The sequence below is a fragment of the Chiloscyllium punctatum genome, chromosome 38 (genome assembly GCF_047496795.1).
Source record: "Chiloscyllium punctatum isolate Juve2018m chromosome 38, sChiPun1.3, whole genome shotgun sequence".
In the NCBI taxonomy this organism is placed as follows: domain Eukaryota; kingdom Metazoa; phylum Chordata; class Chondrichthyes; order Orectolobiformes; family Hemiscylliidae; genus Chiloscyllium; species Chiloscyllium punctatum.
The window spans coordinates 61,065,862-61,093,045 of NC_092776.1; the positions used below are offsets into that span (position 1 = coordinate 61,065,862).

The 27,184-nt window shown below is 41.9% G+C and overlaps 1 protein-coding gene across 1 annotated transcript; it reads right to left on the reverse strand.

The window, feature by feature from the left end:
- Window positions 1-276: 276 nt before the first annotated feature.
- On the reverse strand, window positions 277-26,601 carry LOC140463665 (eukaryotic translation initiation factor 4E-like). The gene is made up of 7 exons (XM_072557996.1): window positions 26,537-26,601; window positions 16,098-16,201; window positions 13,406-13,501; window positions 10,541-10,604; window positions 9,350-9,463; window positions 3,846-3,985; window positions 277-1,835 (listed from the first exon to the last, which is right to left on the reverse strand). Exons 1-7 carry the CDS (start codon window positions 26,570-26,572, stop codon window positions 1,721-1,723), a joined length of 669 nt encoding a protein of 222 aa, XP_072414097.1. The 5' UTR covers window positions 26,573-26,601; the 3' UTR covers window positions 277-1,720.
- Window positions 26,602-27,184: the final 583 nt, after the last annotated feature.

Below are 27,184 nucleotides of genomic sequence, written 5' to 3' on the forward strand. Positions count from 1 at the left end.
GACAAATGTGGGAACTTCAAGCTGAACTGGTATCTCCTTCCAGGTAGCATCATTGCATAATCACTTCCACAGGATCCCTGGGAAGAGATGCTTATTCTACCCAGATTAGCTCCATATCATGCTGGTTGAAGAGTCTATAAATTACTCTGATTTTAAACTAACGAAGGGAAAGGCAATTTCCATCTCCAAAGGTATATTACATCAAATATTATCAGTGTTGCTTCGGATCTGCATACAGATGGAATACATAATGACCATCACAAAATAATTCACAAATTGTTCCAATATTAGCATTTATTACCAAGTTCTGGAATTCATACAATGCACAATGAGAAAATACTGGTGAGAAGGTGTTAAAAGCATCAGCTTTCCTGCCCATTAGGCAATATCCCTAATTTCTAACCTTTATTTCATCTGCTGTGAAACGACCTACAAATCCAATCAATAAATCTCGAATAAGGAAAGCTGTTCAACATCCTATTAAAATCTTTGAATTAAATTCACAGCAATGCTTTTAACTGTTAAATACTTTAAGAAAATAATATTTTCTATGGAATAGTTCCACATGCGAACAAGTTCACCTCAAAATGCAAGTGATCAAAATCAACACAGGGCTGCAGATCAAACATTAGCAGGAATGTTTCTGGGCACTCAAGTTATCAGAGCTTAAAGAAATGCAGGATATAAGGAAAAGCAGCAATAAATTCCAAGTCACTCAAAGTGGCAGCTAAGAGAGATGGCTAGACTGTTTTTAACTATTGACATTTAGAATTGGCCCCCACATTTTACAACCATTAATTTAAGTTTTAGAATTCTTCCCCAACTTCACATGTTATGAAATAGTGATAAAAAAAACTATTTCACCTTTCTCCCCTGGTGTCTGCTCTGCTTATGATGGACTCTAAATAATTTAACACTGCCACAGAAGTACAAACTAGATTTATAAACATTAAATTCCTGGAATGGGAGGAAAAGAATCATGGAATCATAACATGGGCATGAGCAGTTGGCTCCCATGCTGAATTAATATTCACACTTAGGGAGAGATGGTAAGCTCTCACTTTCGGAGAACTCCCATACATATTGAGCTCATACAGGTTGGAAAGACTGAAGTACAAGCAAATTCCCATGTATGAAACAGCATGATTGATGTGACTGTCAAATTCTGCCTGCTCCCAAAGCTGCTTCATTATGGATGCTTGAAACAAGGAAAGCCTGTAGTTTGCGAATAGTGCAGATTTTAATAATTAGTCTACTGCTAATTTGTGCCTTGCACACTGCTCTTACCATTACCAACTAACATTCAGGACAGTTATCAGCATGCTGTGTCTGGATGGCCAAATCTCAGGGAAAATATTCATTTGTCTCTTGCTATTATGAAATAGTGATGTGTACACAAACTACTGTCTGCTTTTGTTTAGCTAATAATTGGTTTGAAATGGCCAAAAATGAAAATGCGTAGTCTGTTTGTCAGCTAGTGTTAAATTTGAGCCTGACAAAATCAAAAGAATTCTATTGACCCAATGGGTAAGGCTCCCTCCATCGACCTTTCATTTGCCAATAGAAACCGATTCTCGTTAGCTGCAAGGACCTCTCAGAACCTGGCTTGTTCAGTTCCTGCTTGCTGCAAGTTTCTGTGTGTTGATAGATCCAATGTTTTAGTTACTTTTACCCATGTTACCAGATGATTTTCAGTTTGTTTGCTGCATTGGGACATTCGCTAAACTGAAAACAGATTCTTTGTTGTGGATCCACTTTTGCTAGATGTGTCATCATGTGACTGGTAACCAATAAGAGCTTTCAAAGACAGTCCTAAACGTTCTTTGTACAATTGCCTGTAAAATACAAGTAGTATGAACATCAACACACAAAAGTTGAAGGTACAACTAACAATAAATGTGCAGTGCTATCCTGTAACAGTGCATGTCAGGAATCCCATGGGTTTAGTCAACAATGTATTGGAGAGAAGTTTTAAAAAAAATGCCTCAGAACTAGCATCTTGGGCCTGTCGCCCCCTCCCAAAATGCTACGCTGTCTTTCCAAAGATCAGTTGTTGATCTGTTTCTGCCAACTCATTTCAGGACTCCTGCAGTGGCAATGGAGAGGTTCGACAACCAGCATGTTACCCAGGAGTCAATCAGCCCTTTTGCTGAAGATGCTGGCTGAAGTTGTGAGCAGTACAGCTCCCCTTTAAAGCTCTTTTGTTGAAGGCAGTTAACTGGTGATTAGCTACACTGAGTAGGAAGTGCAGGCTGCAGCGCTGCTTTCTGCTCATTTCTAGGCAGGTCAACAATTAGAGCCATGAACCTGGCATGAGGATGCTTGATTGAGGGAAAGGAGGAAGTGGAAGCTCTGTTCCTGTTCATTATTCAATGAGATCCACTGGTGACCAGATTAGGACAAGTAAAGGCACTTGAAACTTGTGGAACAGGTAGCCCCCCATCAGGACAGGATGTCAGACATAATATTAATCCAACACATATTGGCTACCTCAAATTCTGGGCAATGATCTGCATGCAACCTCCCACACCAAAAATAACATGCCTTCTAAAGGAAGGAGTGAGGCACAGAGATATCCTGAATACTGGAAAGAAATGGAGCTCACATCGAACTCTTTTGTGCACAACAGCAAAACTTAACTACTTCAGGACATGGTAAATTATTACAAAGAGATAGTACAACATGGGAACAATCCAAAACAACAGAAATAACTGGAAAAACATAGCAGGCCTGGCAGTATTTATGGAGACAAAACAGTCGATATTTTGGGTGTAGTGATTCTTCATCAGAACCGATTGTAGATATACAAGATTGGTATATATGCTGAAGATTGTTGAAGGGACACTGGGAAAGAGTAAATGATGGGTGGAGATGGAGCTCAGAGAGAGAGAACAGCACTTGGGCAGACAAAGGAATGGGTAATGATCAGCTTGGGAGAAAGAAAAGCTGTTAGTGTGAACCATTGGTGGGTGAAAATGGGTTGGTTGTGGTAGCGGTCCATGTGATGACAAGGTCTGGTGTGTAGAGGTGGGGCAAGGACCTGAGTGAAAATGTTCAGGCCTTAAAATGATTGAACCTGACACTGAATCTTGACAGCTGCAGGGTCACCAAGAGGAAAAGGTAATGTTGTTCTTCCAGCTTGCACTGAGCTTCGCTGAAGCCTCAGACAGAGCTGTTGGCCAGGGAACATGGCAATGTGTTGAAGTGGCAGACAACCAGAAGTTCAGGGTCATTTTTGTGGACAAAAGACAGTCTGTTTTGTCTCCCATGTGTAGAGGAAACCGCATTGAGAGTGGTGAAAACTGTAGATACAATACAGTCTCGCACACCACTTCAACACACCACTGTGCGCCCTACCAAACAAGTCTGCCTTGGGCTTGATGCAGTGCTGAGCACAAGCTGAAGAATAGCACTGCATTTCTGCTCAGGGACCCTGCAGCCTTCAGGACTCAATATTGAGTTCAATAATTTTGCAGCTTGAGCACCTTCTCCAATGTCCTTCCCCCAAACACCAGGCTTTTGGCTTCTGTTTGAAATCACTCCAGTTAATCTTGCTTCGACAGAAACTCATGCTAGACACTTCAACTGGGTCAGTCTAATTTTATCTACTCTGGCCCACACCTCAATAACTTTAAACACTTGCATCTTATTTAACAAGTAATGTGTGTTGATGTAATGGATAAAGTCCCAATCTTACAAGTCTCTTCATGTATTAGTGCTCCCTACATAAAGGGCACACATCCTGAGAAGTCACAAAACTCGGTAAAGCAGAAGACACAGCTTGGTACAGATCAAATCCCTATCATTCATTCTTTAATACTGAGGATTGTAATGTTAGCACTTACCCTATTGAAACAACTGCATCTCTGTTTTGGCAGTTCCCTGTCCAGATTGCTATTTTGTCACCTTTTGGCCTGACATTCACAACAGCTCCACACACCTCGTCACTAAATTCATCAAAGGCCTCCCCGATCAGACACAAAAGCTAGTACATGGGATAGGAACAGGCAAAAAAAAAGTTATACATTGCAATGAATCACCTTCATGAATTAAGGCTGTTATACAAAAATTCCAACATCTAAAATGTACTGTAGATAGCAAGGTTATGAGCAACAAAGTCTTACAATGTTTTGCCACGGTTGTTTAAAAAAATTATTACATAGGATGTTACTGTTATTGGCAAAGACAATATTTGTTGTCCTATCTAACTGCTGTCATAAAAGCGGAGGTGAACTAACCACATAAAGCTGCATTTGCATTCCCAGGTCACATACAGAATAAAGCTTCCCTCTAGTGTCTAGCATGGCTGTGCAACGAGATTACATAATTTGCAAAGGCAGCTAACCTATCTTTAAAATGGACACAGAATCTTAAAAACGACTCTTAGAGGTCATATGAGTGACCTTGTTGATTCATTGCAGCCAAAACGGAGACACTGATATGTTAACTTAAAAGTCAATCATAAATATTAACTAATTCAAGAAATTCCAGGACTGTCCATTAAATACAGTGTGAAGACTTAAAGGTAGTGCTGCAGAAGAGATTGAAATTCCCTGCAGTGTGTTTTCAGCAGAATTGCATTTGGTTTCTGGAATAATGATTCAATGTTATTTGTAGTCATCTTGTTTGATTGTGATTAAACCTTGGCTGAAAGAGCCATTGGGTGTGCAGGGATTAAGAAACTGGATGAAAGACAGCTTCAGCTGAACTATGAGAGCGCAGAGAGATTTGGGATTTCACTCCAAAATTGGCAGCTGCAGAGAAAGATGCCCAGAGAAAGCCCCTTTGTGCTGAAAAGGATGCCATGCTGTTTAAGTATTATGCCAGCAGAACTAATAAACAACAGGAACATTTCCTTCCTTCCTGAAGCTTCTCTATCTGCTGAACCCACCTACAAAAGTAAACTCCTCAATTATAGAAACTACTGCAGCTCACAATTAATGTGTCAAGGTTGAACCCCTTCACTTGGGATTGAGAATCTTGTGCAAATAACAGGCCTGCAATTATACTACAGACTGATTTCATGTTTAATTTCATATGTATTTATTGTTAATTAAACTGGTTATACTTAAGAGTTTAGTTAATAATTTGATCACCATTTTATTGAAATAAAATTTCAGCAATTGTTGTGTAAACTAACCTTTGTCTTGTTAAAACTTTACTGCTGATTATTTATGAACGGAAACATTTGGAAACTAGAATGGGGCTAAGCAACTGTACAAATTTGCAGTTTACAGACTCTTCGGTGGACCGGGGTAAGCCGTGGAGTACAGGTCTCTGGCATAGAGTCTGTCTCTGTTGCTCAGAATGGAAAGGGGATAGAGGAGCAAAGCATTAGTCATTGGGGACTCCATAGTTAGGGGGACAGATAGGAGGTTCTATGGGAATGAGAGAGATGAGAGAGACTCACGTTTGGTGTGTTGCTTTCCAGGTGCCAGGGTTCACGATGTCTTTCGGGATTTGGGCGGGGGGGGGGGGGGTACAGACAGGAAAAGAGGGCAGCGAGCAGCCCCAAATTCTGGTCCACGTAGGTACTAATGACATACAATTAGATTAGATTACTTACAGTGTGGAAACAGGCCCTTCAGCCCAACACATCCACACTGACCCTCCAAAGAACAACCCACCCAGATCCATTCCCCTACATTTACCCCTTCACCTAACACTACGGGCAGTTTAGCATGGCCAATTCACCTAACCTGCACATCTTTGGACTGTGGGAGGAAACGGAGCACCTGGAGGAAACCCATGCAGACACGGGGAGAATGTGCAAACACACAGACAGATGCCCGAGGCAGGAAATGAACCAGAGTCTCTGGCATTGTGAGGCAGCAGTGCTAACCACTGTGCCGCCTATACATACGTAGGCAAAGGGATGGGAATTTATGGCAGAAATTCAGGGAGCTAGAACAAGGTTGTTATCTCTGGTTTGTTGCCCGTGGCACATGCTGGGGAGGCGAGGAATAGGGAAATGAAGGAGTTGGAACACATGGCTACAGAGATGGTGGGTCTCTACAAACAGGATGGTCTATATCAGTTTTTGTCCAAATGTGTACAGGAGGTTTTCCTGACACAGTATGTAGACAGATCAACAAAGGATGACGCCACATTGGATGTGGTACTGGATAATGAACCAGACCAGGTGTTAGATTTGGAGGTAGGTGAGGACTTTGGTGATAGTGACCACGGTTCAGTTATGTTTACGTCAGCAATGGAAAGGGATAAGTATGTACTGCAAGGCAAGAGTTATAGTTGGGGGAAAAGGCAACTATGGTGTGATTAGGCAAGATTTAGGATGCATAGGATGGGTCAGGATGCAGGGGATGGGCACAATTGAAATGTGGAGTTTATTCAAGGAACAGCTACTGTGTGGCCTTGATAAGTATGTACTGGCAGGCAGGGAGGAAATGGTCAAGCAAGGGAGCAGTGGTTTACTCAGGAAGCTAAGTCGCATCAAGAGGAAGGCGGCGGATGTTAGGATGAGACGTGAAACTCAGTTACGGAGCTAGAGTGTTACAAGCTAGCCTGGAAAGACGTAAAGAGAGAACTAAGAGGAGCCAGAAGGGGACATGAGAAGTAATTCGCAGATAGGATCAAGGAAAACCCTAAAACTTTCTGTAGGTATATCAGGAATAAAAAGAACTAAAGATTAGGGCCAATAAAGGACAGTAGTGGGAAGTTGTGCATGGAGTCCGAGGAGGTAGGAAAAGCGCTAATTGAATATTTTTCATTGGTATTCCCATTGGAAAAAGAACGTTGTTAAGGAGAATACTGAGATATAGGCTACTAGACTAGAGAGGATTAACGTTTGCAAGGAGGTGGCGTTGGCAATTCTATAAAGGGTGAATATAAATAAGTCCCCTGGACTGGATGGGATTTATCCTAGGATTCTCTGGGAAGCCAGGGAGGAGATTGCAGGGTCTTTGGCTTTGATCTTTATTTCGTCATTGTTTACAGGAATAGTGCAAGACTGATGGATAGCAAGTGTTGTCCCTTTGCTCAAGGAGAGTAAAGACAACCCTGGTAATTATAGACTAGTGAGCTGTAAGACCATAAGACATAGGAATGGAAGTAAGGCCATTCGGCCCATCAGTTGACAGTCAGGTGTTGGAAAAGGTTAAGAGATAGGATTTATAATCATCTGGAAAGAAATAAGTTGATTCAGGATAGTCAACATGGTTTTGTGAAGGGCAAGTCATTCTTTGAGAAGGTGACCACAAAGGTGGATGAGGGTAAAGTGGTTGATGTGGATTTCAGTAAGACGTTTGATAAGGTTCCCCATGGTAGGCTACTGCACAAAATATGGAGGCATGGGACAGAGGTTGATTTTGCTGTTTGCATCAGAAATTGGCTAGCTGAAAGACGACAGAGCGCGGCAGTTGATGGGAAATGTTCATCCTAGAGTTCAGTTACTAGTGGTGTACCACACTGATCTGTTTTGGGTCCACTGCTGTTTGTCATTTTTATAAATGACCTGGATGAAGGCATAGAAGGATGGGTTAGTAAATTTGCGGATGACACGAAGGTCAGTGGAGTTGTGGATACTGCTGAAGGATATTGCAGGTTACAGAGGGACTTAGCTAAGCTGCAGAGCTGGGCTGACAGGTGGCAAATGGAGTTTAATGCAGTAAAGTGTGAGGCGATTCACTCTGGAAGGAGCAACAGAAATACAGAGTACTGGGCCAATAGTAATGCAGATTGGCAATGCAGATGAGCAGAGAGATGTTGGTGTACATGTACATAGATCCCTGAAAGTTGCCACCCAGGTTAATAGGGTGTTAAGAAGGTGTGTTAGATTTTGTTAGTAGAGGTATTGAGTTTTGAAACCATGAGGTCATGCTGCAGCTGTACAAAACTCCGGTGCAGCCACACTAAGAGTATTGTGTACAGTTCTGGTCACCGCATTCTTGGAAGGGTTCAGAGGCGATTTACTAGGATGTTGCCTGGGATGGAGGGAAGGTCTTCTGAGGAAAGGCTGAGGTACTGGAGGCTGTTTTCGTTAAAGAGAAGAAGGTTGAGAGGCGAGTTAATTGAGACATATAAGATAATGAGAGGGTTAGATAGATTGGACAGTGAGAGCCTTTTTCCTCAGATGGCGATGGCTAGCACGAGGGGACATCGCTTTAAATTAAGGGGCGATAGATACAGGACAGATGTCAGAGATAGATTCTTTACTCAGTGGTAGGGGCGTGGAACGCCCTGCCAGCAACTATAGAAGACTTGCCAATTTTAAGGGCATTTAAATGGTCATTTGATAAACAAATGGATGAACATGGAATAGTGCAGGTTAAGACAAGCTTCAGATTGGTTCCACAGGTCATGCAACTTCAAGGTCTGAAGGGCCTGTACTGTGCTGTAATGTTCTATGTTCTATGACACTGCCTCACGTAGCATTCACCCCAAGGTCTGAAGGGCCTGTACTGTGCTGTAATGTTCTATGTTCTATGACACTGCCTCACGTAGCATTCAACTATGGGTGAATGTAGTTAGTATTCTACCTCTCAGCGCTATGCCCCTGGGTTCAATCCCAGCCTTGGGTGATTGTCTGTACAGAATTTGCATGTTGTCCTTCTGCTGTTCCTCCCATAATCCAAAGATGTGGACTGATCATGCTAAATGACAACGTAGTGTCCAGGGATGTGCAGGCTGCATACATTAGTCATGGTAAATGTGAGCCTACTTGGGGCAGTATACTCTTCAGAGGATCAGTCTTAACTCAATGGGCCAAATGGCCTCTTTCTTCACTGTGGGGATTCGAATGGGAGTGCTAATCCTTCTCACAATGATCATTCATGAGCTCAGTGATTACTTAGTTGCTGTCAAATTATAGAGTAATTATATACACACACATACATACAAGTAACAAAACAAGGTTTTCAGCTGTGGCCATCCAAACCAATCACTCCTGGTTCTTTCGGCCAGAGAAGAAGCCTTAGATTTAATTTGTCCTGCAAGATGATCATGGCAACTGCTCCCATTTTGAACTTCATACAGACAGCCTCATTACCGCATGAAAGACTCAAACATTCTGTGGAATCAACCCATCTTCAATCATTCATTTCAAACATTTAATAATCTAACAATGAATAATTAATTTTATTCCTATAGATAAAATAGACAGGATGTGTATACACCACAGACTGGTTGCATGAATAGCCAATTTGTCCTGAAAACATCAATGGCATTAATAAACTGTGTAACTGGCCTGTTTATTTTATTGCCATACCAAAACAGGTGGTTTAAATCCCAGAGTAAAATCCAATTATAACCTAGATTAAAATTCAGGACTCAAAGGTTGCCAAAAGCATGGCCAATAAAGAAGGTGCTTATTTTCCCGGAGAGCAATTACCGTTTCCAGCCAGTATCGGTCCAAGTCATTGTGCCTCTGTTGCTTGTTCAGTGTCATTAGCCACCTTCCTCCTCTTTTATTTTTATCATCTTCCCACATCGGTTTAATACCATCCTGTTAAAATACACGTTGATGAGCTGCTTGCATGATTTCAGTAATAATCCTCAGTAATGTCAGGAAGCCGACAAAAAAAAAAAGAGCTCCCCTCACGTTTCCCAAGACCCGTTACATAGTCTCCAAGCTCCAGCTAACACCCACAAAAATGTTTAATAACCAACTTTACAGACCCTATGGTTTCACTAAATAGATCATTGAAACTAAAGTTTAACTGACCAAATTTATCGCCACAATCACCCATTTTTTAATTCCGAAATTAACCTTGACTTTTTAATGTTTAATGATTGCTGAAACCAGAATGAGATGAAAACTTTACTATTTTAAACTTAAAATTATTCCTTAATCAAATGCCATCCCTGAGTAACATACTCATTAGTAGCTGTCCCTATCCAGCAAAAACTACAATTCAAACAGAAAATGAAATCTCCTATACCATCCTGAGAAGGTGGAGGGAGAGAAATCTGAATATAAGGAAAAAAGATGATGATCAGTCACCGTTAAGAAAGCCAAGTGGTTCACTGATGTCATTAGGAAAGGAAATCTTGATTCTTTTCATAAAAAGATCCCAGTTGTACAAGTGAAAAACTGATGAAAATAACCAGCTTCCATTTCTTTGCACAGTCAATTCCTTCTGGGGTGAGATAGGATGGACCCTGGCCCTTAATCTTACTGCCACATGCTGACACCTCATCGGCCTGAGCCCGCAGTGCTCTGCACAATGAGCTAAAGAAAATTTCCCACAGCAACAAGCAATTCCAGGAGCTACTTCCATTCCTTCACCCACTGAGACATACCGAGTATAAGAGTTTTGGTTTGGTTACTGGCATGTGCTGAGCAAGACAGAAGCTGCTGTTCCAAATGCTGAGCTTCATCTAACTACGTGCTCAAGTTATGATAGTTAGTGTCTATATTCTAAGCAATTTTGTTTTAATATGGTCAATAAATTAGATTCCTTTTGATTTGCCTCCCTTTAGACTCCAGGAAATCAACAATCCAGAAAACAGAAAATTAATCAAATTATTAATGCCAGATAAGCATTGCTTATTGATGTCAAACTTCATAAAAACAGCTTACCTTAAACAAACAGTAATCACACCCAAACAAAAGCTTACTAGGTTGCTGTATGTGATTATATAACCTACAGAAAGGAAACAGAGGCACATTTAGACATTCAAATATGAATAGCCAAGAACTGTATCCAGTGCCCAGTGTTAGCATGGCTGTCAAAGACACTGAATTAAGGTTCCAGTCCATTGTGAGGTGTGGGCTTGTATCCTACCACAGCCAAATAGTAAAAAATGGGATATTGTCCATTTTGGCAGCAAAAAAGTCAGCTTGCCTTCAAACACTCAGGAAGTGAATGCCTGCTGAATGCCAGGCAGCAGGGAAGTCCATATACATCGTCATTGCCTAAATTCAGCCCAGATTCGCCATCTCTCTTCCATTGGGAGGAACTTCAGAGTTCCTTAATGACATTTGTTCTGCTTTTGGCACATTGGTCTCCCTCTCTCGAACCATCTACACATGTGCAGTCAACATGTTACTATGTATGTAACGTAGTGACACCAGCCACATGCAAATTCATGCTGGCTCAGGGATGTCATTTGCACACTGTGCCCATTTGCACACAAAGATACCATTTTGACAGCCATCTTTGTGTTCGTGCGAACTACTCTTAAGTGGTGAGCAATTGTAGATGTCTGAGATGCAGAGGGACCTGGGTGTTCTAGTGCACAAATCTCAGAAGGTCAATACGCAGGTGCAACAAATAATTATGATAGCTAATAAGATCGCACAGGAAATTGAATATACAAATTGAGACATGATACTTTAGGTAAAAACACTGGTGAGACCACCTTTGGAGTACTGTATACAATATTGATCTCCTTATTTAAGGAAAGGTGTAATGCTTTGAGAGCAGTTCAAAAAACAAGACTAATACATGACTTTCTGGGTTGGTCCTATGAGGAAAGGTTGAACAGTCTAGGCTTGTGCCTCTGGAATTTAAAAGGTTAAGAGATGACTCAATTGAAACATCCAAGATCCTGAGGGGTTTTGGCAATGTGCACAGGATGCTTCATCGTACAGGAGCACATTGAATTACGGGTCACTGTTTAAAAGGTGGTGGTCACCTATTTAAAACAAATAAGGGTTTTTTTTCTCTCAAAGTGGCTCATTAGTCTATGGAGCGGTCTCCCTTAAAAGGTGGTGGAATAGGTCAAATATTTTTAAGGCAGAGTTAGGTAGATTTTTGCTCAGCAGGTGTTTGGGGTGGAGGTAAGGTGGGTTGAATAAGGGGTAGAAAGGAATGTGGATTTGTGATTACAATCAGATCAATCACCTGATTGCCAGAGCAGAGACAAAGGGCTGAATAGCCTAGTCCTATTCACTGTACATAGAACTGTATACAGTGGGCATGGTGGAGAAGCAATACCAATACTCATTGCTGTATCCAATGCTTTGCACAAATGTGTCACCTTCTGCTCTGGCCGTCTTACCTCATAGCACAGCATCCGATGTTAGCTTCCTTCTCCTGCATTAGTGGATTTCACAAGTCAAACATTATCCTCATCCATGCGCTGTCCTTTCAGTTATCATTTACTTAAAATCCTTGACTTTCACCTCTCACCTCTCATCACCATTTTAAACACAATTTGTAACTCATCACTCCAAAGTTCAACTTACCCAACTTCATGACCTCCTTCCATAACCCAATTCCCTTCTCGGGGTTTCAACATCCCAAATACAATGCCCACTTATGCTTTAAGCAGGACATCAGGTCAGAAGATGTTGTAATTCTCTGCTTTGTAGTTTTATCCCTAGGATCAAATCCCTTATTTAGAATTAGCACTTATCTAGTTACCCATAAGGTCTAAATTTTGCTGCTAACTCTACCAGGTGTTCTCATAAGAAATCGATGTGAAGTTTGTTCTTGGACTGCTTTCACCTTCTTCACCCACTAGTATCCAGCAATACAACCACAGGAGGGAGGTCAGTTCAATGGATGGACCACATCCAGTGAGCTGCTTAACCAGAGTCTGATAGTTAAGGCTTGGTCGAGGCAGGCCTGAACATACCTAGCCTACAAGAAAGGGCTCAGCCAGCTTCTCATTACTGCTCAGTAATCCTCTCCGGAAAAGCACTTAGTGAGAATGTAGCTTATCTGTATCCTCACACCATCAACACATCACAGTACATAACACCTCATACCCCATGGCCTATTTTCCATTGGCAATTTGCCCCATATCTTAGCAGCTTTTTGAGGGAGGAAGTTCCAGGTTTACACTATCCTGTGTGTGAAAAGGTTTCCTTATAGCACCTCTGATTACACCTTACAAGTTACAGCTCCTTGTTCTGGAGCTTTCCAAAGCACATACATCTCCTTTATCTGTAGCTGAAATGTCTGAAACATCTCAATGAGATCAAATGGTAAGCAGGGGATCATGTGCCACTAAATCGCAGACACTTCAAAAAAAAAATGCAAAAAGGACAACCTATACAATCAAATTGTTAGTTGAAAGCCTGCCACTATCATCAAATCCAGAACACTCAAGGTGGCAGTTCATGTGATTTACACCCTGGGAAGATTCAAAACTTGTCAGGCAAATGAATCTCCAATCATTGTGTATGGATGCATATGCAAAGAACGCCAAATGAAATACAATGCAACATTGAAAGTCCAGAAGATTAGGAATAATCAAATTAACATTAGCTGCTCATGTTTGAGAGACTTCTCTCTTTTCTCTTCCCATTCAATATTTTGACACTAGTGCCAGGGTATAATCCACAGGATCTGAGCACTGTGGATTGACCGGACTTACTTTCTGAAGAGGTAAAATTGAGTCACCTGCACCTTTCAGTCAGGATCATTACAGTACAGAGCCATTCAGCTCAAATTCATGCCATCTATTCAATGTACATCATGCAAATCATACTTACGCCCAAAAGTCTTCAACCGTATCAAATTTAGCAATAAGTCTCAAATTCTCTGTCCAACTTTTGGTCTTGTCATTTTTAAAATACCATAAAGCCCATCTGTAACAAAGCAGAAGCAAAGAGATTTCATAACTGTGGCCCTCCATTTCTGGTAAGATTCCAGTGAATCAACAGCAAACATTTCCACAGATTTTTTAGATCATTTTTTTCTGACAGTCAACTTAACTGAGTTCTTCATCTCTAGAATGATTCTCATGGATCATTCCTCCACTTGATCCAAGCCTTCAAGTCCTCGCTAAACTTCAGTGGCCAGACCTGGATGCAGTGCTACAGTTGAGGCTGAACTCGTGTCTCATACTAGTTCATCTGTCGCTGCATGCTCTTGCACTCAGCCTCTATTACTATGTCCTAAGGGAAACCACGCAAAAGGACAACAAATAAAGTGGAAGGACCAGAGTGTCAGTGAGATTGGAGAAAGCAAGGCAGAGTGCAACTCACTAAGTCAGAGCATAAACAGTCAAGAAAGAAATTCAGAAGTGGAGTCATTGTCACAGAGCATTGGTAGATATGTGTCAGAGGAACGGTATGGTGGCACAGTGGTTAGCACTGCTGCCTCACAATGCCAGAGACCTGGGTTCATTTCCCGCCTCAGGTGACTGACTGTGTGGAGTTTGCACATTCTCCCCGTGTCTGCGTGGGTTTCCTCCGGGGGCTCCGGTTTCCTCACACAGTCCAAAAATGTGCAGGTGAGGTGAATTGGCCATGCTAAACTGCCCATACTGTTAGATGAAGGGGTAAATGTAAGGGAATGGGTCTGGGTGGGTTGCGCTTCGGTGGGTTGGTGTGGACCTGTTGGGCTGAAGGGCCTGTTTCCATACTGTAAGTAATCTCTTTTTACTTGTATAGCTTATTTTGTCACCATTGTTGTTTACTCACTCGAAGGCAGTATGCATCACATTTCAAACTGATAGATACCAATCTTGTGCCTTTAGTTTTTTTCTTAAATGTTTTCTTAACTCAGTTTCACACCTCAGTTTCTGAGAGCTCCGTCTCAGTTTCATAGGTCAGTGTCAACTGTTTTAGTGATCATGAAGTGATCGAGAGGTGACTGGGTAAACATGTTGTGCACATCCTTTTCTCTGTGGGAAGACCTGACACTCCTTTAATTCTAGAAAATCATTCATGCAGAAAATGCTGCCAGTTGTTTCAGATCATGCCCTAGATTTTCAAGTGGCTTAAATCATGGTAGTGCATATAGAAATAGCAAAATTGCCCATCACAAACTTTAAAGGAGCGGTTACCAACTTTCAAGATAAGAAACTACATGCCACTTAGCTTAACACTGGCTGTGGGAGAAGCATTCAGGGATAAATTAAACTTTCATTTGGAAAGGCAGAGATTAATTGAGAAAGACCAATTATGTAGACTAACGTGACAAAATTATTTCGATCAGGTATCAAAAAAAAACTGATCGATGCAGTCCTGAAATTGTTGTATATATTGATTTTCAGAAGGCATTGGACAAGAGTGACAGAAAGGAGACTTAAGAAAGTGAAATCTCATGGAATTAAGGAGAAATGCAATATGGGCGTGGAATCGACAGTGACAAAGCAAAAGATGCTTTGCAGTCCTGTTCCAATGGTCAATTTTCAGGTCCAGGTCAATATAGAACAAAGTCATTTATAGTGAGGAGCATTATATAATTCACAGATGATGTGAAACTTGGCAATGTAGAAGTGAATGAGAATAACTGCAGATTTCAGAATGACAGACAATATACTGAAATGCACAGGAGCATGGAGTAAATAGAGTTGAGAACTATAAATCAAGTTTAGAATAAATGGGACACTTTAAAAAGGTAAACAGGCAGGGAGACATTGAGGTCCATACACACAAATCCTTAAAGATGGCAAGCCAAGTTGAAAATGTAAATGAAGATTATGTAGCTTACTTGGGTTATACACAGATTAAAGCAATGAAACTGTACTCAAACTTCATAAATCACTAGCCAAGCCTTAGCTGAAATACTGAAATCAATTCCAGGCAGCACACTGCCAGAAAGATGGAAAATCTTAGAAACCAGAGTAGAAATGAGACTTAGAAGCAATGAGGAATTTATCTCTGAGGAAAGGTTAGAAAAAAAGAAACTTGGGAATGCCAAGAACAGAGGTTTCCAAGACAAGCAGACATTTTGATATGATAGAGAATGGCTGTTCCCCTGGTCAGACAGGCATAGGTATAACATCAACGGCAAAATATCTTGGACACAAATGATCTGACAAGTTGTCTGGATCTGGAGCACTCTTGCGGAAAGGTCATGGATATCAATTCCATTGGGAATTGCAAAGGAAGTTGGATAGTTACTTGAAGATGGAATAACTTACAGGGCTAGGGACAGAAAGCTGGCTGTATGGGACTAAGCACCACTGCTCTTTCAAAGACTCAGACTCATGACGGGTTTAATGGCTGCTTTCTGTGCTGCAAATTTCTGAAATTCCCATAAAAGGCTTCCAAACTGTACATAAAGCTGTTACTGCACCCCCAACTCAGATCTCGTACATATTTAACACTTCACTTTATATTCTAACACCAGATACAAAACACTAAGTTAGGTGCAGCTCTTGAACCCATTTACCATGTCCCCAAATTGCTGCAAAAGCACTTGCCCATCCCTGGTGCACAGATTCAAACTGACCTGTTTTGTAGAGGATGTTTTAGGTATTGATCCTGGCTTACAGTTTCAGGACACACTTCTGGTGCTGCTGCTGATTCAGCTTCCAGGACCTCAGGTACTTCTTGCTGGAAAATAAATTGTGATAGTTAGAGCATACTGAGAGAAGTACAACCATCACCTTTAGAAAGTTTGTAAGGTAACCATGTTGGTATAAAGACAAAAATCTGAGAGTTTCATAAAGTCATGCATAAACATATTGCAGCCTCCAGTGCCCCTTTACCTGATCACCACAGCATATTGATACCCAATCCACAAAGCTGGCTCTGCATTGCATCATTACAGTTGACCAATTGGCCACTGCATAATTTGACAAAAACAACAGTATGTTGTGAATCTTTACAATACTTGTTATTTGAGAACATGACTTGCAAAGTGGAGGAAATACAATCATTAGGAGAAGTGGTACTGCACAAACCGATAGAACTGCAGGTTGATGAGTCCTCAGAAATTGAATTAGAATTAGGTTTTTTGGCCACCTGTACTCAAGTACAGGGATACAGGAGTACAACGAAAAGTGTACAAAGTCACCATCCCTGACGCAATCTTCGGTACAAAATCTTACGGATAAAAAGTAGAAAAATAAAGAAATAAGTTAGAAGTTCAGCATTAGTCTTTTAGCTTTGGATCTGCAGAAGCTCTATGCTGGGCTTTTCCCACAAGGGCTCAATCTCTCCTCCACGCTGGGGTCTTGCCACTGACCAGAGTGTCATCCAGCCTCACCAGCCACCTTGCCACCAACTGTTCCGGTTCTGCCCAGTTATAGAGTCATAGCAATGTAGAGCACGGAAACAGACCCTTCAGTCTAACTCGTCCATGCCGACCAGATATCCCAACCTAATCTAGTTTCATTTGCCAGCACCTGGCCCATATCTGTCTAAGCCCTTCCTATTTATATACCTATCCATTTGCCTTTTAAATGTTGCAATTGTACCAACCGCCACCACTTCCTCTGGCAGCTCATTCCATACATGCACCACCCTGTGTGAAAAGGTTGCCCCTTAGGTCTCTTTGCCCTCTCATCCTAGAACTATGCCCTCTAGTTCTGGACTCCCCGACCCCAGGGAAAAGACCTTGGCTATTTATCATATCCATGACCCTCATGATTTATAAACCTCTATAAGGTCACCCCTCAGCCTCCGATGCTCCAAAAAAAAAACCCAACTTGTTCAGCCTCTCCTTATATAGCTCCTCCATCTCTGGCAACATCCTTGTAAATCTTTTCCGAACCCTTTTAAGTTTCACAACATTCTTCTGGAAGGACACCAGAATTGCACACAATATTCCAAAGTGGCCTAACCATGTCCTATACAGCAGCAACATGACCTCCCAATTCCTATACCCAATGCTCGAACCAATAAAGGAAAGCATACCAAATGCTGTCTTCACTATCCTGTCTACCTGTGATTCTACTTTCAAGGAACTATGAACCTGCACTCCAAGGTCTCTTTGTTCAGCAACATTCCCCAGGACCTTACCATTAAGAGTCTCAATCCTGCTAAGATTTGCTTTTCTAAATGCAGCACCTCACATTTATCTAAAAAAACTCCCATCTGCCATTCCTCAACCATTTGGATCATCTGATCAAGATCCCGTTGTACTCCGAGGTAACCTTCTTTGCTGTCCCCTACACCTCCAATTTTGGTGTCATCTGCAAACTTACTAACTATACCTCCTATGTTCACATCCAAATCATTTATAGAAATGACAAAAAGCAGTGGACCCAGCACCGATCCTTGTGGCACATCATTGCTCACAGGCCTGCAGTCTGAAAAACAACCCTCCACCACCACTGTCTGTCTTCTACCCTTGAGCCAGTTCTGTATCAAAATGGCTAGTTCACCCTGTATTCCATGTGACCTAACCTTGCTAACCAGTCACCCATGAGTTCACCAGAGCCAAAGTCTTGCTTTGGGCCCCAGCCACTGGCAGGCTCTAGACCCCGATGCTGTCGCCTCCATGAACAAGCTTTCTCCAAAAGATAAGTGACTTTCATCTCTGGATTTTAAGAGAGGATGCTAACGTTGGAAATACTTTTCCAAAGTTCACTAGATTCTGGGAAGGTTCCATCAAACTGCAATATAGCAAAAATAACCTCTCTATTCATGAATGGTGAGGGTGCTGAACACAGGAAGCTCCAGGCTGGTTAGTTTGATTTTTGCCATGGAGAAAGTATACAATCATTAAGGAAGTTAGAACCGAGCAATTCAAAAAACCTTCAATGTAATTTTGAAGAGTCAGCATGTGGTTTACTGAAAGGGAAATGATATTTAACCAATTTATTAGAGGTTGTCGAGGAAGTAACTTGCACTGTGGATAACAGGGAGCCTGCAGACTTGGATTTCCAGATGGAAATTTGACAAGATGCCATGTGAAAAATTATGGCGTAATAAAAGAGCTCATGTTTTTTAAATTCATTCACAGGATGCAGGCACCACTGGCTGGGACAGCATATATTGCCCCTTCCTAATTGTTAAGAGTCAACTACATTGCTATGGCGCTGAAATCTTGCAATGGTCTGTGAAGGGGCCTCAGCTTTACACAAGTTACACCTACGACTTAAATGAGGGGAGCAGGAGGGGCTATCTTGTGGCACAGTAGTCATGTTCCTGCCCTAGATCGGAATGCCCAGGTTTAAGTCCCACCTGCTCCAGAAATGTGTAATTACACCTCTGAACAGTGATGAGAAAAATAGGTTTAATTTTAAAAAAATGAGGGGAGCAAAGGCAAAGCAGTTGAACTTACAAATCACACAAAGGTAGGTCAGGAAGTATGTTGTGAAGATGACACCAGCAAGGTGCAGATAGATGTAGACAGGTTGAGCGAGTGGGGTTAAGTACATTAATTTAAGTATAATGTGGAAAAATCTGGACTTTGGCAGAAAGAGTAATGCCTTGAACACAGTCCACCTGCTTCATTTACCTTTAAACTGAAGTTAACTGCGAGTCATCAATAATGCATGCATTCTCCAAGTCTCCAAAGACAACTTGTCAAGCAACCAGTACTCTGTTCATATTGATCAAAATTTAATTCCCTTTACATTGGTATTCTTATGAATTGCCCTGACGAGTACAAGATGAAACACCAATGAAGTATGTTATTTTTAAGCAATACTCAAGGCTACGTGTACGAGATTGTACCTTTTACTGTCGCAAACAAAATACTGAGGATGAATGAAAGTTAGCTTTAGTCTCAAATAAATTTCAGATGACATTAAACTGAAATTTTACCTGCCTGTTTAAGTCAATGCAAAGAAAAACCCATGACACTATTCAAAGGTAGTTCAGCCAATTGTTATGACACAGATGAACCTAATTAAAATTAACACCCCAGAAAAGCTCACCTCAAATCTGTTAAAAGTGAGAGAGTGAAAGAAAACTCCTGATGATTTCCACTATTTAAAGAAAAAATTTCCTAACTCTAACAGTGAACACTAAACAAAAACTATTAACAAATCCAAGCCTCTTTTCCTTAACTAATCACTATCTGACCATAACTCTATAAAAATGATGTTCCTAGAACAATTATTAAATGTTACATTTAATCTCAAAGCCCATACAGTTTATTGCGTGCTGCCTTCCTTCCGAATCTGCTGTTTCCTTCTGTCCTTTGAATCTGTTGTCTTCTCCCTGGGCCAAACTCTATGATTTTTTTAAACTGAGAGTGTCTTTATATGAAATTCCTTGGTACCTTTAAGAGATGGAGCCTTCTGAGATTTCTTTGACAGCATTGAGACCCCTTTCAGATGACATGTGCTCTCATGTTCAATGGGTAATTAGCTCTAAATACCTTTTTTTTAAAATTTCCCCAAGACTCGTACTCATTGTATTGACAATATTGTGCCAATCAAATTCAATTTGTGTTTTGGTATCCTGAGCATTAATTTAAATTAATTAGTTAAATTAAAGTCCAATTGCCTTAACAACAAAACACAACCCAAGCCAATGGTTACATATTATCAATTCTCAGCTAGTCACAGGCATGGACTGTCACAATCTCTCAACCCAGAAAAGCACTCTGTCTGTCTTTAAGTGACCTTATACTCTTCTGACTTCATAATGTCTAAACCAATAACATATTCACTTTGTAGGAAGCTAGGGAACTGATTGCTGTGTCCCTTGCTCAGGTGTTTATATCAATAGCAACAACTGAGGTGCTGGAAGACTAGAAAACAGAAATGTAGTGCCACTATTTAAGGTGAAAATGTGTTGCTGGAAAAGCGCAGCAGGTCAGGCAGCATCCAAGGGACAGGATAATCGACATTTCGGGCATCAGCCCTTCTTCAGGAATGAGGAAAGTGTGTCCAGCAGGCTAAGATAAAAGGTAGGGAGGGGCGTTGGGAATGCGATAGGTGGAGGGAGGTCAAGGTGAGGGTGATAGGCCGGAGTGGGGTGGGGGCAGAGAGGTCAGGTAGAAGATTGCAGGTTAGGAAGGCGGTGTTGAGTTCGAGGGATTTGACTGAGACAAGGCGGGGGGGAGGAAATGAAGAAACTGGAGAAATCTGAGTTCATCCCTTGTGGTTGGAGGGTTCTCAGGCGGAAGATGAGGCGCTCTTCCTCCAACCGTCGTGTTGCCATGGTCTGGCGATGGAGGAGTCCAAGGACCTGCATGTCCTTGGTAGAGTGGGAGGGGGAGTTGAAGCGTTGGGCTATGGGGTGATTGGTCCAGGTGTCCCAGAGGTGTTCTCTGAAACGTTCTGCAAGTGTTGGTAAAGTGGATGAACTGTTCAACCTCCTTGTGGGAGCATGAGGCAGCGCCGATAGTCATCGATGTAGCGGAGGAAAAGGTGGGGGGTGGTGCCAGTGTAGCTGCGCAGTTCATCCACTTTACCAACACTTTCCACCCCGACCTCATTCACCTGAACCGTCTCAGACTCCTGACCTGCTGCGCTTTTCCAGCAACACATTTTCAGCACTGATCTCCAGCATCTGCAGTCCTCACCTTCTCCTCCACTATTTAAGGTGTTAAGGAAAAGTCAGGGAATGACAGACTGGTGACCCTGACATCACTGGTGGGTGGACTGTTGGAGGGAATTCTGAGGGGCACGATTTACATGCATTTGAAAAGGCAAGGACTGATTAAGAGTAGTCAACATGACTGTGCGTGGGAAATCATGCCTCACTAACTTGATCGAGTTTTTTGAAGAAGTGACAAAGAAGATTGACGAAGCAGAGCAGCGGACATTGAATATCTTGCTGAAGTCCATAGACAACAAGGTACCTCATAGTAGACTGGATAGCAAGGTTAGATCACATGGAATACAGGGAGTGCTAGCCATTTGAATACAAAACTGGCTTGAAGGCAGGAGACCGAAGGTGGTGGAGGAGGGCTGTTTTACAGACCGGAGCCTGTGACCAGCAGTGTGCCACAAGGATCAGTGCTGGGTCCACTGCTTCTTGTCACTTATATAAATGATTTGGATGTGAATACAGGAGATATGGTTAGTAATTTTGCAGACGACACCAAAATTGATGCTATCGTGGAGAGTGAAGGTTATCAACACAACCTTGATCTCATGGGCCAAGGAGTGGTAGATGAACTTTAATTTAGATAAATGTGAGCTGTTGCATTTTGATAAGGCAGATCAGGGCAGGACTTATACACTTAATGGTACAGTCCTGAGGTGTGTTGTTGAACAAAGAGACCTTGGAGTGGAGGCTCATAGTTCCCTGAGGATGGAGTCACAGGTAGACAGGGTAGTGAAGGTGTTTGATACGCTTGCCTTTATTGGCCAGTACATTGAGTATAGGGGTTGGGATGACATGTTGCGGCTGTACCTGACATTGGTTTGGCCACTATTGAAATATTGCATTCAGTTCTGGTCTCCCTGCTGTAGCAAAGATGTTGTGAAATTTGAAAGGGTTCAGAAAAGATTTTACAAGGATGTTGCCAGGATTGGAGGGTTTGAGCCATATGGAGAGGCTGAATAGACTGGGGCTATTTTCCCTGGAACATTACAGACTGATGGATGACCTTATAAAAGGTTTATAAAATCATGAGGGGCAAGCATAGGATGATTGGCAAAGGTCTTTTCTTCAGGGTTGGCAAGTTCAAAACTAGAGGGCATAGGTTTAAGGTAGAGGGGAAAGATTTAAAAGAGACTTAAGGGGCAATTGTTTTGAAAAACAGAGGTGGTGTATGTAAAGAATGGGCTGCCAGAGGAAGTGGCAGAGACTAGTACAATTACAACATTTAGATTAGATTCCCTACAGTGTGGAAACAGGCCCTTCGGCCCAACAAGTCCACACCGACCCACCGAAGATTAACCCACCCAGTCCCATTTCCCTCTGGCTAATGCACCAAATACTATGGGCAATTTAGCATGGCCAATTCACCTGATCTGCACATCTTTGGACCTGTGGGAGGAAACCGGAGTACCCGGAGGAAACCCACGCAGACACTGGGATCTGGATGGATAGTTGAATACGAAGGGTTGAGGAATGTGAACCAAATGCTGGCAAAGGGCACCAGATTAATTTTCTGTGCAGCTGGTCAGGCAGCATCCCAGGAGCAGGAGTCAACATTAAGCGTAAACCAATGAACAGCTTATGCTCGAAATGTCAACTCTCCTGCTCCTCAGATGCTGCCTGACTAGCTGTGCTTTTCCAGCACCACAATTTTTGACTCTGATCTCCAGCATCTGCAGTCCTCACTTTCTCCTAGCATTATGTTAAGTAGATAGTTGAAAACTGCAAAGGGACAGTGATAGATTAACTAGTGTGTGGAGTTCATTAAGTTGTGAAAATACAAAGTCTTCAACCTTAGTTGAAGAAAGCTTTGCCAATGCGGAGAAGCTGGGAACTGGAGGAGCGACAATTTAGGGCTACTATAGAAGTATTTTTAGTTGATGCAGGCTCAAAGAGAAAAGAGCCTCTGAACAGGTACAAAAGAAAGTGAAAGAGGCAAATGGCATGTTGGCATTTGTCCTGAGGGAGCTGAAATATAAACATCTGGAAATTTGGCTATTAAAACAAAGTGCTGGAGAATCTCAACAGGTCCGGCAGTATCCATGGAGAGCGAAACAGAACATTTTGATTTTATTTGAAAGTATTGCTGTAGTTAAGTTACACCCCATCTACATCATAATGCAGCTTCAGACACTGCATTTTAAAGAGAAGACAGTTTGAAGGGAGTGAACATTTATCAAGTTGATAGCAGGATTAAAATAAGCTAATTTCATGAGAATAAGAAGTGTGGCACTGGAAAGGCATCCGAGGAGCTGGAGAGTCGACGTTTCAAGCACATCTTTCACCAGGAATATGGGGGAACCCCAAGGAGACTGATAAATGGGAGATGGGTGGAGCTAAGGGTAGGCAGAGGAGACAACTGGGCGGGCGGGGGGGGGGGGGAAAGAGATGGCGTGCAGTGAGAGAGGCTCTCCTCCTTGTGGAGGGAGGAGGAAAACTTCAAGATGGCATTCTTGAAAGAGGCTTCGCAGTGATATCATAATCGACTCCGAGAAAGTGAGGATTGCGTATGCTGGAGATTAGAGTCAAAAGGTGGCTGTGCTTTTCTCGCACCCCAGTAAGGCAGCATCCGAGGAGCAGGAGACTACACATTTCAAAATAAGATCATCAGGAATGACTAGACTTGTCTCAATATTTTTGGATTGCATGATTGATTTGCTTAAACACACAAGCTCTTTAAATTATTTTGTACCATCAACACTGTGTGCTGAGTATCGGAACAGTGACTGATTGAGCACAGGAATTTTCAGGTTACTATGCAATTGCACAGCACAGGGAATACCTTTGCCCCATTTAGTGTTATGATTAAGGGGTGATCTAATTAAGGTGTCTAAAGGCTCTGATGGGTTCAGCAGAGGGGATAGGGAAAGAATGAAAGTTTCAAAACAGATTGACATTTCCTTTAAGGGAAAGAGAAGATTGTTAGAGTAGAGTTAAGATGCCGATCAGCCACGATTACACAGAATGATAGAACAGCCTCAAGAAATTAAGTGTTCTGCTTCTGTATGTATGTTGTACAAAGCATCACTCCTTATGACAGCAGCTTACAATAGATATCACAGGGAGTTCCTGTCCAAGACTATTCCTTCAATTTAGAATTTCACGATTGCAGCAGTGTGGACTGTGAGGATTTAAAAGCACCTAAGACAAAAATATTGGGTGTTGTCTGCTGTGACTGCTCAGACAACCTGAACTTCAATTTATTAGTGTTTATTCCTTTGACAAGTGACAAATTGGTGTGAATAGGCAAATAGCCTAATCCTTGCCAATCCATAATTTTTTCGCTCTAGTCAAGTGACCAAAATGTAAACTCTGGCCCACAGACATTCTATATCTGATAACGGTCACTTTTTGCAGCAAATTATTTCACATGCTACCTAACTCATAACAAGATCTCTGTCCTCAACTCAGCCCTGAACAGAATCATTTCAGTCAAGAGGGAAGGCACCAGCTGCTGAAACATTCTAGATGCATTTTTCATTCTGAAATATTTGATGCAAGAACTCTTGCGCAATGCACCTGAACCCAGGAGAGTCAACATCCTTCATTCGGATCTCGTTAAATAACTGTTGCCCAGGTTATGTAGCATTGGTTGTTGAAATTAGAATTACCGTCAGACAACTATAAATTCTTGCTACAGAATTCTCACTCACAGGTACCAGCTCTACTGTATTTCTTCCTTACAACAGAAGACTCCACGAACAAATCTTTCTCCTTGGCATGAAGGCCCACATTTGGTTATGCAAGTTCATAAAACCCAAAAGTAATTTTTTGTCATGCACTGTGAAGAAACACATTAGAGTCATCCTATAAACTGATGGACAAGCTTTATTCTCTCTCTGGGTCAGCTTTGATATATCATGAGTATTTCCTCATCCTTGTAGCATTAACTTTTTCTTTAGTTGGCCTGGCAACAATTGGATATACAAATCCATGCACCTACCCAGAGGGAATTTGTCCAACAGCCTTTAGCCTGTTACATTCCACAGGTGCAGACCAATTACCTAGCAATGCTCATATAGCGTACATTTAAAATCTATAAACTCAGCCAACCTGTCTGACTCAGTTCAATCTACCCCAATACCAGCCCCTGAATTGCTAAATTCCAAAAATTTTAAAATGATGGATAGTTTCAGCATGAGTTCTGGTAAAAAAAATTACTCCCCAGTCTGCATAACTCACCTTAAACATACATTGGTTTCTGCTTCTCTGTACTTGGCTCTGACTCCATATGCTTTGTGACCTAAATAGAGTTAGCTCTGCAATTACTTATCACTGGTCTTTTGATAGACTCACTACATTACACAGTACATCAGTGCAACTCAATAGGTAGCACTCTTGCCTCAAAGTAAAAAGACTGCTCAAATCTCACTCCAGAAGGTTATCCACAAAAATCTAGGTAAACACTCTAGCATATTACTGAAGGATACTATAACCTCATGGATGAGATGTTAAAACACCACATCAGTATTGAGGCAAATGCAAGAGACTCCATGACACCTTTGAGGCCATTACAACATTTATTTGATTAACTGACTTGATTGCTTATGCAAATTAGCTACCACATTTCCTATGCTTCCAAGTAGTTATTAAGCAGCCATGCTTTGGGATATTCTGAATTTGAAATAAATATATCTACTTTTTTCTACTTAACTCCTCTACTCTGATGTACTCAAAGAATTCAATGAGCTTGAGCAATACCTTTCATTTTGATTTTTTTCAATTTTTGCTTAATTATACGAGTGAAGAGTCTAGGGAATAGGGCAAGTCTATATTCATTAGACTTGCTCCATTTCTGATAAATATAAATATTAGGTAAATTGATCTAAAAATCTGTTACCTCTTCCCATCTTAACTTGCATGAAGTTAATGTATTTATATGGAATTTATGGTGGCCTCTTTCATAAATGAATTCATATTTTAATTAAATCAACTTCCACTGTTACCTTTACAGCGACTGAAGTAAAGTTATTTAATATTTGCTATATTGTGATAACCACAGAAGATCCATTTTCGATTATCACTGAATTCCTTTGGTCATCCTGTCCATCAGCCCAATCCTTTGCCCAATACCACTAGCACAGTTATCAGAACCATCTCCCTCCAGCTAAAGGCCCACGGGCAGTTCTGGAACAGTAGCACCCACCCAGCGACCCTATAACTTACGATCAGAGTGCCCTCCACCCTCCAATTCAACAGTCTTTATCCCTCCCTAGACTGTATTCTTACAATACACTGCGAGTCGGGGCCCTCCACTCCAGGGCCCGGCTACTCCACACTCCATTCCCGCCTAGCCGCTGCACCCATTACCAGGGTCAAGTCTCCGCTCTAAACCCCACCTTCCCATCCTAGCCAATCTAACTGGTACCGGCCCACCTCAGCTCACGCAAACAGACAACCTAACGCCATTACTCCGCTCTCTCCACCCGATCTCACCGGTTCCACTACTGCCGCCGGCTCTGCAGTCGCCATCTTGCTATGCTCGAAGCCCCGCCCCCAAGTTCGCACACATCCGCCAATCACTGGATCGGCACCAATCAGCCAATGGCAGACCAAACTACTGTCAACCAATCGCAGTGCCCCCCCCATCCACCAATCAGCAGACACGCATTAATCCGCCAATGAACATACGCATTATGGTGTCGTGCCGTGAATGGGTCGGAATCTGATTGGCCGTCTGACCGTCCAATAAGGAATGGGTTGTTGTACCGTTGGCGGTCGATTCATCAGGATTCCGGAGATTGAGAGCAGTTGGCCAACGTACTTCTCAGCTCCGGGTGGTTAAGGCCCAGCTTGGAGGCGGAGGCGGGGGTGGGTTGTAGTGCATTCCAGTCTTAGATTGGCTGATTACGATGAAACAAGTGGCATTTCGACTCTAGGGAGGTGTATGTATTTCGCTGTCATCTGTTCTGAGTGGATTATAGCTCTTGGTCTTTCGTTTGGGCGAGGAATTTAGAATGTTTTCTTATTCTTGTTCAAATAAGAGATGCTTTTGGTTTGGATAGAGTCATAGAGATGTCCAGCATGGAAACAGACCCTTCGGTTCAACTCGTCCATGTCGACCAAATATCTTGTTTTTTTTAT

What these genes read in the sequence shown, in the direction of transcription:
- LOC140463665 (XM_072557996.1), bottom strand. Translation starts at nt 26,572, where the DNA reads ATGGCGACTGCAGAGCCGGCGGCAGTAGTGGAACCG. An exon ending in CGGCGGCAGTAGTGGAACCG is followed by an intron (nt 16,202 to 26,536) that starts GTGAGATCGGGT and finishes TTTATTTTCCAG; the next exon opens with CAAGAAGTACCTGAGGTCCT. An exon ending in AAACATCCTCTACAAAACAG is followed by an intron (nt 13,502 to 16,097) that starts GTCAGTTTGAAT and finishes GCTTTGTTACAG; the next exon opens with ATGGGCTTTATGGTATTTTA.